At 39.9% G+C, this 14,285-nt stretch overlaps 1 protein-coding gene across 3 annotated transcripts in view; it reads right to left on the bottom strand.

Moving 5' to 3' along the window:
• Positions 1–14,285, bottom strand: part of pparg (peroxisome proliferator-activated receptor gamma) — a 51,811-nt gene that overhangs the window by 21,253 nt on the left and 16,273 nt on the right. For 2 of the 3 annotated variants that reach the window (XM_036152071.1, XM_012881380.3), the window contains exons 2-3: positions 1,594–1,887; positions 1,200–1,366 (exon numbers count right to left, since the gene is read on the bottom strand). In XM_036152071.1, coding sequence (XP_036007964.1) covers positions 1,200–1,366; positions 1,594–1,885 — 459 coding nt within the window. In that variant the 5' untranslated portion in view covers positions 1,886–1,887. Of the gene's footprint in view, positions 1–1,199; positions 1,367–1,593; positions 1,888–13,979; positions 14,068–14,285 lie in introns of those variants that run through there. The other variant, XM_036152072.1, reaches the window with a different exon arrangement.

The raw sequence follows: 14,285 nt of genomic DNA, 5'->3' as shown, positions 1-14,285 counted from the left end.
TAATTAGCCTTTTGGGGACCAGAATATACTTATAAAGTTACTAAACTTTAGCAGAAAATTCAGTTCCAAGAGAAATATTAGTATTTCACTGGAATTCAAAGGGGGTGTGGCCACAAGGCGCCCCCTAAATATTTTAAATTCTGTACACAGACAGACCCCTCCAATGCAAGAAAAAAAATCTCCTGGAAGTATGTCTTAAAACCAACAGGAAGTCAGCCATTTTGGGTCAAAGGATCATGTTTAAGGGTTTTTCAGATTATACATCTTGTGAGTTTGAGGGATTTTGATGCATCCCATTCAAATCTGGTCAGTATCCCTTAGGGCACGAGTGATTAAAAGTTATCAAACTGGTGAGTGTTATGCATATGTAGGGGTATGGCCAGGCCTCAAACTGCCTTTTCGAGAAAAAACAAGAAAAGAAGCTATAAAGCTATAACTTTCACATAGAAAGGAATAATTATACCCTGATTAAACCACTATTTGATTAACCAACAATACTATAACACCCTCAGATCATTTAAGCCACTTGAAATTGTGTCAAAAGAGAGAGAGAACCTTTTGGTGTCACTTGGTTTCAAACGAAGATGGTTTTCGAGTGTGGCTGTAGCGAAATATGATGTCACGCCGTGGCCAAACGTTTAGCTCAAATTTTCTCATAAATCATCAGATCTGTCCCAAATTGAACCAGATATGTATTATTCCAACTCTTACAAGATATTTATACCTTTGGTGGGCGTGTAATGAATGTAACCTCATTGGGTCCACAAAAGGCTTTCAGAGGATTAAATAATAGTAAATAAAAAGTTTAATTCTGGTTGCACCGAATGTTGGGGGAAAGAGAAATTTAAGGGATTCTTGATTTTACATTAAATTCACTCATTTCACAGAAAGCAATTTGTGATGAAAGCTATTTAGTGATCATAAAATTTTGGGGCACTATGGGATTAGAAATCTGTCCATCCCGGTGGGTTTGGATCATTTCAGGTGTGAATATACCTGGATCCAACTCTGCAGACAGCGAGTTCTTAAAACTCTTGAAATGTATCAAATATGCAATATAACATATACAATATACAATTAAATTAATCTGCCGATTCTTTGTTTTTGATCTATTGAGATAAACCTGCATGCAAAAAGACATCAGTGGTTAGTTATTATATCTATCTTCCAGCTTCGTTTGCCACGTCCTTCAGGCCTACCTTACAGCCCTCGCAGGCGTGCACCCCATAGTGAAACCCCGAGGCTTTGTCTCCACACACACGGCACTCGATGTTTAACGCTGACGCCGACGCATCGTCTGGGAACTTGGAGAACAAAGTGCTGTCAGAGTACTGTGGCGGAGACTCTGGTTCCAGCTTGATTGGGTCTAACAGAGAAGAATGAAAAATGAACAATCAGATGACAATCAGCAGCCACGAAAAAAAAAAAAAGGCAAAGTCCCTCAGTTGCCGTTGGTTTTTCAAAATGGGCAAATCTCCAGCCCGCAGTTACTTTGATTCTAGTCTTCAACTACATCTCAGTCGTTTAGATTAGAAAATAAATATCTTTTAAATAGGAAATTACAAATCAGGCTTCATGAGTGACTGAACTTACTGTGCATCTCCATCTCTTTCCTGTGGCTGTGCATGTTTGTGTAGTCCATGTTCGTCAGGTGTTCCTCACTCAGCGGAGGACTGATGTCGTAGGCCATGCCGGCGGATGAGATGGAGGACACAAGCGGGGGAGACAGGGAGGAAGGGATGGAGGAGGAGGAAATGGAGGCGTAGTCTGACGTGGACAAATGTTTCATGTCGAGGTAGTGGTGGCTGTCGTCTAGCTCCGGCAAGTCCACCGTGCTCAGGCTGAAACCGACAGGCCAGGCTAGGAGCTGCTGGGTGTCCACCATGTCTGCGGTGCAAACAGAGGAGATAAAAGCCATTTGTTGAGGAGAGAAGGCGGAAATGCGGAGCACACGAAACGATTACATTTGCTTATGAACCACAAGCCCACATACAGCATTCCCCTGAGGGTTAATCATTAAAAACATCTCCTCAGAGAAGTTCAAAACATTAGGGTGTGCACACACACTCCCATGCAAACACCAGGAGGAGTACCCGCAGTCCTCCCCGCTCGTTCCTGCAGTCTGTCTGTTATCAAGCAAACAGGGAGGCAGACTGTGTCACGGGGGAGAACAAGGCGAACTCTGGCACCGAGGAACGTCTCCTCTGCTCAAAACACTGTCTTCCTGCGATGCTGTTTGGGTGCCTAGCGGAGCGATTGCCCAACCAAAGGACAGGGAAAGGAGGCCAAGGATACATGACTTGGTTTTAGGCACACGCTAAAATGCCCTTTTTGACAGCTAAAACATCTAAGAACGTCTTTCAAATTTAAGTTTACCTTTGAAGTCAAGAAAAGTCGAGCTATTTTATGGCTTATTTCTGAATACATTGAGTGTGCAGCATGGGAGGTTCAAAGTAAACATATGTAAACTATAGTTCATTATTCATTTATTTATTCATTATATTATTTAGATTCTGAGCTAAAGGGGCAACGATAAGCACATTTTTTTTTTATCAGTATTCCCTTTCATTGCCGCTGGTCTTTTCACCTTAGTCGCAACTTAACTAAAAAAAAAATAAATAAATAAAAAATCACAATACATCCTGAAAAACAGTTAGATTTTCATGTTTGTGTTTGCACAGATCATCAAAGGCGCGGTCATCCCAAATGGTCAGACATTGGAGGAAAGAAAGTCAGCCGAGATTATCAAAGTCCAACCATCAGAGGGTACTCGCGTTTACATGAAAGCAAACCAAACAGACAGCTGTACGCCCCAGAGGTGAGTTTGCCCAAGGCTGTGGCGTAACGCAGAAATCCCCCGTCCTTTAGGAAACTGTGATTTTGTTCTCATCCTCCTCTCAGTACGTTCAGTAAGTTCTCAATAAGTGAAGAACCGTTAGATCAACCAGATTGCACATAAAATATCTTTACTAGATAATATTTATGCAAATTTTAATCATAAGTTTTTGATTAACATTGCCGGTACACTAATGAAGCATTACAGCAGATGACATAGTTGGCATTTAAAAGTGCAGTATCTAATATAAGAATTGTTCTTACATGATGAAATGTACAATGCCTTGCAAACGTTCAACTCCACAAACGTTAGGTTTTATGCAAATGCCCAACAATAACTAGTGCACAACGGGGACGTGGAAGAAAAATAGAATTTTTTTTTTAATTTCCATAAGCTGGACCACCAACACGGTCTTAAAAGGTTTACATCGATGATTACAGCTCTTTCTGTCTCTGCTGAAGAAAAACATCATAATGCTGCCACCCCCATGAGACGGCGATGGGCAGAGTAACTATTCCGCCACGCAAAGAGTGTTTTGCATGTTGGCTAAAAAAATGCCCTTCCACCTACTTCAACAACTTTGCTGCGTCCCCTACACCACTTGTGGAAAACAAATGAGACTAATCATGGCTTTAAAAACCCCAACAGATTAACCCCTGATCGGTTGCAGCGTCCTTTGGTCTTCATTATGCATTTTTTTTTAATAATAATAAACCTGTGAGGCCTTCAGCGAACAGATGGATTTATTTAAAGAGAAACATACAGGTAGACTCTATTTATTAATTGTGCGTCTTCTTCAGGAGAGTAGCATCAGAGAAAAAGTGCCAATCTACATAAGCACGCCCCATTTTCCAGACTTTTACTTGTAAAAATGTTGTTCATGTATCACTTTCTTTCCACCCCATAACTATGAACTACCTAGTGTTGGTCTATTACAGAAATGTCAATGAAATGCATTGAAGTTTGCAGTTATAATGTGAAAAAAAAAAAAACGTGAAGAAAGGTCAACAGGCAGGATTAGTTTTGCAAAGAATTGTGTACAGAGGAATACATTGATATTATACAGTGTAATATAGCAGTACAGAACACTGTTTTCTTCTCATGTGTTTGGTGTTTATTTTCATTAGAGCACAACAAACCTTGCCATTTGTGTAAATGCTGACCATAATTTGAACTAAAGCAACCTTAAAAGGGAAAGGACAGGAAAACCGGAAAACATTCATAAATAATCAGTAAGAGGCAAAGGTCTGTTCGGAGAACAGAACCTTCAGAACCGACACAGATTCTCAAAATAAACCCCAATCAACCATTCAGAGGCTGATCTGGAACACAAAACGAAGCAAGGAATGCAAATTATGCAACAGGACACAACTAAAATAGTCATGCTCAGATGGCACAGTAGCACCAGGTATAAAAATGACTTCCACTGGCTCCAAAGATACTTGGCAAAACAGCCGCATGGAACAAACATCCTCTTCTCTCAAACACATATTGTTTCCTTTTCACATGTTTGGAATGTGGCAGCGAAAATCAGCGGGGGTCCACTTAAAATTCACATGGACTGGGGTATTGTTCCACTACAAGGCAGAGGAATGGTGTGTGTATATGTGCGTGAAGCCGATGACTATTAATACCCAGAGAAACCTGGTTATTTTTCCATTTGCTGGATAGTTGCCAGCTGATACAGAATTAGAATAGACCGAGGAACAGAGTGACTTGTGCTCCGCTTGGCATCGGGTCATTTGATGGAGAAAGAAATCCAGTGGGAAGGAGAGGATGTCCAGAGGCAGAAAATAAAAAAAAACATAAAGCAGAGGGTGACAGAAAGCAAGTCCCTGGGCTACTGAAAGGATTCAAACTGCACTCTGGAGACTCTTAAAAAAACTCTCATCTGAGGAAACCCATGCTCTGTGCTCTGCACAACATGGGAAAAGAAAAAGGAAGGCGACTGCCGCCTGACAGTTAAACCAAAGCTTTTTCATTTATGTCATAACCGAGGGTGAAAACAAGTTCGGGCTAAAGCTTTTCTCCAGAGGTTTTTCATAGAAACACTGTAATGCAAAAAAAATCTTTTCACGTTTGTATCTATGAGCATTGTGTAGGAAAACCAGCTGTCAGGCGGGATAAAAGGTGACAAATGATTAGTAAGAGATGTTTGGTTTGTCTTGCATTAGCAGAGGGGTGTGCATGCCAGCGCGTGTGCAGGAGCTGGATTGGTGTCTCAAGCCACTTCTCAGGTTTCCACGTGTCAGAGCTTGACTTCCATGTAGGAGTACGGTTTGGAGAAGTGCTTTCTATTGTGTGATACTTCAGGTCTTGACACAATACCACAGTGTCAAAAACCCAAGAAGGCCAGGCAGGTCTGGCAGCTACAGCCAGCTCCATTCACTGAGTATGTTTGTATTAGAGGGTGAGTCTTCCCAGAAATACAGTTAAAAGAAACGCTCTGGTTCTCCTCTTATAACGATATACTGAAGTATAGCTGAGAGGTGAACGGATTGCAGATAATAAAAGCTGTATTACAAGCTGCCGAATGTAAGAGGGGCTGTGCCACTGTCAACACAGCTGGAATGCAACCGCTTTGGAAAAAGAGGTGAAATCAAGGGAAAGATGTGAAATCTTCCCTAAGGGACAGAGTTGCAAAACTATTGTACTGTAATGTTTAAGATGCTCAGATTTCCTCACAACAGCCGTGACTCTTTCCAAAGATGTCTCACGCAAAGGAACAGAGTTAAATCGCCGAGCAGACTGTACTGTCCCTTTCAAAAGTGCTCATATCTTTATAAACTTGTGTCACATTACAACCACAGGGTTTGATGTATTTTATTCTGGCTGTATAAGGACCAACACCGATTATCTGTAAAGTGGATGAAAAATGGAACATGCTTCTCAATTTTGTTTTTTTTATAAATTGATCTCAGCATAGATGCAGCTGTGCTGTCCTCAGAGGTTTGTCAGAGAGCACTGACGAACAAAAGGCATTATGGAGACCAATGAACACTGCAGCAAGGATGAAAGATACAATTGTCGAGAAGTTTAAGGCGGGGTTATGTTATAAAACAATACCCGAAGCTTTGAACATCTCATGAGCCACTGCGCAATCTGTTATGCAATACTGTATAGAATACAGCCCAGCTGCCAAGACCTGGGAATCTACCAAAACAGACCGGCTGAAAAAGTCATGGGGCCTATGGCAACTCTGGAGGAGATGCAGAGATTCACGGCTCAGGTGGGAGAATCTGTCAAAGTGATAATCATTAGTCCCGTACCCTGCAAGCTTAGCAATCATGATTGCGTGCCCTGGTGTTATGAGAATCCCATTTATAGTTATTGTCCCACATGGCAAACTATATGAGTGAGCAAAACTAATACTGCACATCATCCTGAACACACTAACCCCACGGTGAAACATGGTGGTGGCAGGATCCTGCGGTTGGGAAGCTTCACTTTAGCAGGGTCAGAGCAGCTGGGTAGAGTTGACAGGAAAACCGATGGAGCTGAATACAGGACCCCTGTTAGAGGCTACAGAGGAACATCTGGGCAGAGATTTGGGCAGATGTTCACCTTGCAGCAGGACAAATATACACACATCAAACTAGAACTACAGAGAAATAGTTTAGATCAAAGCAGGAGCTTGTGTTACAATGGCCGAGTCAAAGTCCAGACCTAAATCCAGTCAATCCTAAATGTCTGTCTAATATGACTGAGCTTGAGCTGCTTGTCATAGAAAAAAACACCAAACACAAGAGACATCAGTCTCTTGATGTCCAAAAGAGGAAGACATATTCCCCTGAGAACTTACGGCTATAACCGCAGAAGAAAGGGTTTTACAAAGTGACTCAGGTTGGCTGAATTGAAATACAACCCACGATTATGCACTACTTTGTGTTGATTTATCTTATAAAATCCCAACCAGTTAAACCCTTTGCAATGCGCTACATGTGTTTGAAAACTTTTGTTAGCCCCTGTTGCTTGATCCCTAACGTTTTGTTACTTTTTGTACATGCTATTTGTATTTTATTTTGCCCTTTTTGAACCAGGGACAAAAACTCCTTTAGATAAAAAAAATCTGTTTTTCAAAAAAGCCCTGGACAGCGTGAACAAAAGTACAAATAGAACATGACAACTTACAATAGTCAAAATACTCGTGCATAATCAACACTTTGATTAAAAACAAGTAAGCAAAAACAATCACAATTAAAATCTTTGACCTCATAGTTACTGAGGAGTCTTTTTTTTTTTTTACAGAGACCATATATTTCATCTTCAGGTCTTTTTGTAAATGGTCCCAAGCCTTTTTTATATTTTACTTTTTCTCGAAATCCGTAGAGACTTTAGGTACAGAAGTTATTATAAGACAGTAACCATACATTTTTTTGATGATGGTAAGTATTATTATGAAGGTAGAAGGCCCAAAATAGCCCAATATACTGACGCCTCAGTCTACGACTCCACAGCAAACAGATGCATTTTGCGTTTTGTAATTTAATGGCAGAGCCCCGTGATGAACAGTATCAAGGATTATTTCAGTTAAAGAACAATACAGCAAAGTGAGTTTCAAACGGCAGAGATGTTAAGACATAAAGCAGGTTCATATTTTACAATATGTGGGAGACAATAGGGAGAACCTGCTTGGCTGGATTTAAGGATTTAGCACCTTAGGACCTTTCTGTTTAACAAACAAACAAAAACCCTGACTACCCGCCTTATTTCAAGGTGAGGACTTAACAGCTCCACTCAACCGCAATCAAAAATTCATAAAATATCAGGGCCCCCATTTCAGAAAGCTGGGTTAGTGGATACTCAGAGTAATTTCCGGGGTAAATTCCTGCATACCCTGCCTTTTCTGTTTGAGAAACCTCATAAGCCTTTACCCTGAGTGAAATTACTCCATGAAACAACCTTGCTTGGTAGCCGGGTTGTTTGGGCAAAATCTGAGTTTTTCCTTCTTTTTAGCTAAGATCTGCACAAGGAAGTGTCAGGAAAGATCTGTCCTTTTCTGGAGGAGCCTGTATGCTGAAGCACAAACACTCCACAGAAATCTCTGCCAGGAGAGCTGATCAGACCACGATTAAAAGTCTTATCATTTCTGGATTAATATATTTGCAAGCGTTATCGTTTTCCGCCACTGTCAGAGATTTGTCTCAATATTGTTAGCCCGCACATCGCTTTTCTAACACAACGAGAGGACGCTCTCAGTTCTGAACAGTTTCTTTGTGCTGCACTTTGCTTTTATGCCAACAGCAGCTTTTTAATGATGTATGTGAAGCATATCTTTCAGAAATCTTTCAGAGGCATCTGTATGTTGCGCTGTAAGGAATATAACTGTTGCACTCAATTATAGTAGAGTTTAACGTTGTTCCATAGTTAGAGACCCACAAGATTAATTAAATAACTACACAGAATGAAAGCAATCATTTATTCTGTTTCAAATTCTGAGACTTTCAGCTCTAACTTTCCATCCATATATTTTAGTTTCCATTCTTATATTTACCCACAACACTGTTGGGGCTACGGCACATTTCCTCACTTAAATCACGGCACCTTTACTCCAACTTAAAATATAAATATAGCCTATGTGATTAATATAAAGTGAGTTTGGCACAATTTATACTCCTACAAGAAAATATGTGTCAACTCATTTTCAGAAGGATGTGTGAAGCCGAATTCTGCTAAAAAGATGAATGAACATATCAATTATATCAATAACTTACACCATCCCATAATCGCACATGCTGATTATAGCCAATTAATGCTTTAGTTGAGTACGGTTAAACATAAGAAAAACTTATAACTTAACCATACCTGATTAAACTGTATTTTCATACTTCATCAAAGTTTCAGTGCCTTTCAGAATCAATGCATCCCCCCTTTTGTGTTGAATGAGTGTAGTGTGAGAATACAGCTTAGATTCTCCGTCAAATAACAAACATCACTCATGCATTGACTTTTTCAGTAATTCTTTGCCGCTAACTTGCTTTTTCTGCAGCAGCAGTAGCACTGTTTCTTTTTTGTTTATTATAGTTTAATACTCTCCAGATTCCTTGATTAAAGATTTCTAATTCCACTGGTGCAGAGATCCAAACGTTTCTAACACAACCTTCAACTTTCAGGGTGCACGAAGAGCATAAATGAACTGGTCGGTGAACACTTGAAGGTTCGGGAGCAGACTTTATTGACAGACCACCGCTTTTCGGCTTGTGGCCTTCTTCAGAGAATGACCCTGAAGCCGAAACGCTGAGTATGACAGAGTGAGGTAGACCTACTCAGAGTAGCTGCTTTCTACTCAGGGTAGATTAGACATACTTTCTGAAATGGGGCCCTGATCTTTTTCGATGGTACTAATAACTATAGAAGCAAAGTACAAATGGGTGAAAACAAAGGAAGTTAACTCCAACAGAGTTAAACATTTGTTGAAATTAGCTCAAATAGTTGCCACAACCTTCACAAGGTTATTAAAAAAGTGACATGTTGCAACGTATTTCACCTCTAGAAGAGAGGATGCTTTTTTTCCTTCTTCTTTCCTTTTTTAACAAGTAGGCCATCTATGTTGTCAAAGGTGTTTCTTGAAGGTGTTTAATTTATGTGTGTTTGGAAGGGAGTGAAAGCAAGAGAGGCAGCGCTCAGCCCAAGTTGTGTGACTTCCTGACCTCTTCATGTAAAACAGCATGTGGTTCGGCGTCAGTGACTAAAACAAAGATGTGCCGCCTGCACGTCTGCTTCGCACTCCCCACATTTTCTTTGAAAAGACTAGAGGTCTTGATTTTTGCCTGATTAGTCCCGCGTTAGAAAACTGTGGGACTCTGGAAACATCATGCGTGGTAAGAAGTTTTTTTTTTTGCGGTTTGTCTGACTAAGCAGCCAAGTATTTGAAGTCAACTGCTTTTGTGTCAGAAGACGGTAAAAATCTAAAAAAATAACCTAAATTTCTGCCTTACTCTTCAGGAAACTGCCACTTTTTCGTTTCTTCTGCTGGTGTGAAGCCACCACAGGTAGCTTCACCAGAAAGGGCCTTCCCCCTTCTGCACACGAGTGATCAAACAGTAGACTATTGGAAAACCAAGTGTCAAGTGGAGTTCTGGACTGCCCTCTCGACTAGAACGAAAGTCTACTTCGAGTCTGAAAACCCACCTGGTTGGTTGGTACAAAACGTACTCATAAGGAGCCTTCAAAGCTTGGCATTGTGGGAGGATAGAAACCACTATTTCTGTCAGCCAGACAACCTGTCTCTGATTTCAATTTGATTTTTTTTAGACCAGTCTCCTCATTTCAATTTTATATCCACCTAAAATCAGATAAATCTTATGATAGTGCCATATTGTGCTTTAACGAGCTTGATTATTTTCCGAGCATTTGATCACTAATGCCAGTGGGTCACAACTAGGGATGGGCTTAACATTTTATATCTATTGCCAAAGTGTTAAATGTGATGATAAAAAGCATTTAAAAATTCACTGCAGGACAGGATTAACAGATTCTGACTCGATACAAACACAAACACTACTTTTAAAAATAAAACTTACCCCTTTCTACATCTACAATAGTCACATTAAGCAGTATTATTATGAAGCTAAACGGTACACAAAAAATGTGTGCAACCCCATTTTCATGTTAAAGGTGCATAGCCACGTTAGTTAACTTTTTTAAATTTATAAGACTGTAGCTCACTCTGGTTGCATACAAAGTTTTAATGAAAGATTATCACGTCCTGCATATTAGTTGTTATTTTGGTGTTTTATGCTTTGTGTATATTTATAACAATGGAAGAATGTACCGCAGATGATAAAACAAGGAAGCAGCTAACGGCTATTAGCACCTCCCAGTGAAACAGTCAAGAAAGTTCCAAGATCCAGTGGAAAAAAACCCACGAAAAATATATGATCCCAAGAGGGAAAAGACTGGACTGTCACTGGGGATACAGTATGAACGTTGCTGTTCACTGAAGTGGATGCTAAACCTGCCGAGGCTCAAACGTGTCCGCAAAGTTGATTGATGTGAGTAAATGTCCTGATGTGAGGGTCTCAGTCGCGGTCTGGCATTATTTACAAGTGATTTATTAATTAAGCTGCATTATGATAGTTGTGCAATACTGCTGGTAGAGGGCGCCACGTCTGTTTATCTCTGCTGATCGCGCCCGCCCGGTTCTGGGTTTTGATTTAGCCTAAAAAAAGGACCATCAAAAGATAATCAGACGTGATCAGAGTCAATTTTTTCTCCACAAAAATTCAAAATGCTTTTCACTGAGATTTCGTCTCCCCATAAAGATAAACAGCGTGGCAATTGTCACATTAGGCACGTTTTAACCACAAACTACACATTCTTTTAAAAACTTTGTACCTTTGCAGTTTTGGTCATTTTCATACTTTTTTTGCGTACAAAATGGTGTTATCCACACCTTTGCGTCATACTTGCCAGGGGGACATTTTGTACAAACTTTGAGGATTTTTGAGAGTCATTTTCTAAATTCTATTCATAGTGTTCTGTAGCCAGGGGCCTTGTGTCAGGACGTGTAAAAAAACTACAAAATTTCACTGTTTTTGTCATGATTTGTGTCTGTTATCCCTCTGCTTTTCACCACACCCACCTGCTCCTCTGTAATCTGCTTCATGCCTTGTGCTTGTTTCTTGCGTTATACTGAAGAACTCCACAGTCAGTGATAATTGAAAGCTTCTACCTGTAGATGTCCAGTGGTAGTGACCACTTAATGAGCATGATTCGTTTCTGTGGATTTCCTTGCCTTTGCCTTGTCAGATTTCTACCAAGCTTCTCCTATCTGGACCCAAACAGTTTTTTGTTCCCTGACTGACGAGCTTGCCTAACATTTGGATTTGTCTGTCAGCCTACCTATTCTGCGTATGACTCTTGGATTAGGGGCTGATCTCTGTCTGATGCCTCTGCAGTGAGCAAAGCTTGCTCTCACCACTGCCAGGAAGAAACCAGCTTGCTCCTGCAGAGGGCTATGACTGCATCCAGGTTTCATTTTTAATAAACCTTTTAAACAGAACTCAGTGTCTGCCTTGAATTTCGGGTCCAAGGTCTGGTATCCGTGACAGAATTACCGTATTTACACAGAACTCACCAAACAAAATGCACTACATGGTATCTTTGCTTTTATTTAAAGCAAAAAAAAAGCAACAATCATACCAACATTAGTATTACAATAATGTTGTTTTGTTAAAAGGATCTAAGCAAAAACATAGAGTAAACGCACATTAAATTTAGTAGTCTCTTTCAAGTGCTTACTGGGCAGAAGATTATGTCAGCTTCTTTCTGGTCTTTATGTAGTTAAAGTAAAAAAGTTTTAAGCTGTCTGATCAGGTAGATCCTGCAGTAACTCATCACTTTGTAACTGCAGTAACAGTATTACCATAGCCGAAAATCACATGGGGGGAGGAGATGGGTCTGGGAAAGACATTGGTGTGTCCTCCCCATTATATCATTAAAGGAGTGTGGATTTTTAATCAATATAAAAATAGAAATGCCAAAAAGGATGCATTCACACTGGTCCACCCCCACCAATGTTGGTGCTATTATCTGGTCATTTGTGCCAACAGGTAACGCCAGCAAACAGATGCAGCAATGCCATCTGAGGAGCAGAGGAGACGTGTCTAAATAGCACAAATAACTGACCTCCAGAAAGTAGCTTGTCGCACACTTAACTTACAAGCAGTCCTCGATAAGAAGAAACAAATCCGCCATTTAGAATCAGAGCACTTTTTGTTCACCTCATTACTTTTGACAGACTGCCGTCTAATGCAGGACGCAAGGGACCGAGCTTTAAATGTGGCTGAGCGCTGTGTGATGAGAGAGTTGAAATGGAGAGGAGAAAAAAAAGAGAGAGCAGAGCAAGTGACAGCAGACATATAAACAAAGAAAGCAAAAGAAAAAAAAAAAACAGGAGAAGCACAGGCGTCGAATAAGTTTTTGACTATTACTTGATTGGATATTTGCCAATTCTGATTCAGATGGTAAGAATTACCCTCTGTTGACGTGATGTTTAAGATGTTGAATTATACTAATTACTGCAAATAATATGATTATTACATATATTTGGCAATTTTAACCAGGCTAATTACCAAACATCTTTAGTTCGCTATATGCATTCAACTGTACACTGTACATCTTACAACAGCACATTTAACTGTATCTTTGCCGTCCCCCACCAAAAAAAATATAGTTTTATTTATTTATTTCTTAGTTTATAGTCCCCACAAAACTGAAAGGGATTTTTTTGCCCTTATGCATTCCCTTAAAAAGATTACTTTATCATGTCAAGACTTTTTTTTTTTTTTTCATGTCTAGACTTTTAATGTTTTTTTTTTTTGTGAAAGGAAACATTTCCAAACAGCCAATTTTGTCTTTTTCGTGAGTACAAAGAAAAGTGTGGCCGTTTTCTTACAGTCAACAGTATGTAGCAACATGTGGGGAAGGGGGGTGAGCAGCGTTTTCCATAGAAGAGGAAAAAAGCAGAATAACTCAGCCACCTTCTTTGCCATCCCATTAAAATGATTTTTTAACAGCTAAATATAATCAAATATACTTGTTTCTTTGAAATGTCACCTTTCGACAAGATTGGTATACTTTGATATTGGTAACCACTCCATGGCTTTTTTCTGTAAGGAAATGTAATATGATAATATGACCATAATACAACAAATCGACCAGCAGAAGGTCAATTTGGTCTGATCAGGGATCATAAGCCTTCAGATTTGTCAAGAGGCAACTGGCCCAAATGGGGATCAGAACCAAAATAAAGCAGAACTGAGTGTTATAGAAAGTTTTAGACAGTAAAATACAATTAAAATAAATAATTATTTAGAATACAGGGTTTTTAAAGGAGGATTTATCTCCATAATACCTGAAAATACACAATTAAGAGGAAAAATGAACCCTTGCAGGGGATATGTGGGCTCACTGATGTTACCAAAAATCATTTTAGTCCTATGCTAAGGCCTAAACAAACCTAGAAAGAGATCTCGCCTTATCTGAACTGAAATGAAGAGCAAATCCACTAGCCTGACACAACCAACACATGTACAAAATATATTCATTGCTTTTCACTATAACTCATCACATAAAAGGCAGCAACACACACACGCGCACACAAAACAAAACAAATGAACCCACAGGATGGTCCACTCACCCCTTCCTCCTTTTTTCAGAGACTTTTCTGTTTCAGCCCCCCTGTTAAGCTCTAAGTGACAGTGGCAGTGTCAGGACAACAGTCTGTGGGTGCGCTTATGTGTGTGTGTGGTCAGGTTTTTCCTCAGGAAGTGATGACCATTAGAAAGGGAACTACACACACATTTTGTTTCTCTGACAGAGTCTGGGCTCAGCAAAAGTTCAGACAGCGAATCATCATGTGGTCTGTGTGTGTATGTGTGTGTGTGTGTGTGTGTGTGTGTTCTTCAGGGTTTGTCATGCGTGTTTCCTTCATTGGTAATTCTTG

The sequence above is a fragment of the Fundulus heteroclitus genome, chromosome 20 (genome assembly GCF_011125445.2).
Source record: "Fundulus heteroclitus isolate FHET01 chromosome 20, MU-UCD_Fhet_4.1, whole genome shotgun sequence".
NCBI lineage: Eukaryota > Metazoa > Chordata > Actinopteri > Cyprinodontiformes > Fundulidae > Fundulus > Fundulus heteroclitus.
The sequence above is the reverse complement of the archived record's forward strand: the minus strand, read 5'-3'. Positions and strand labels throughout refer to the sequence as shown.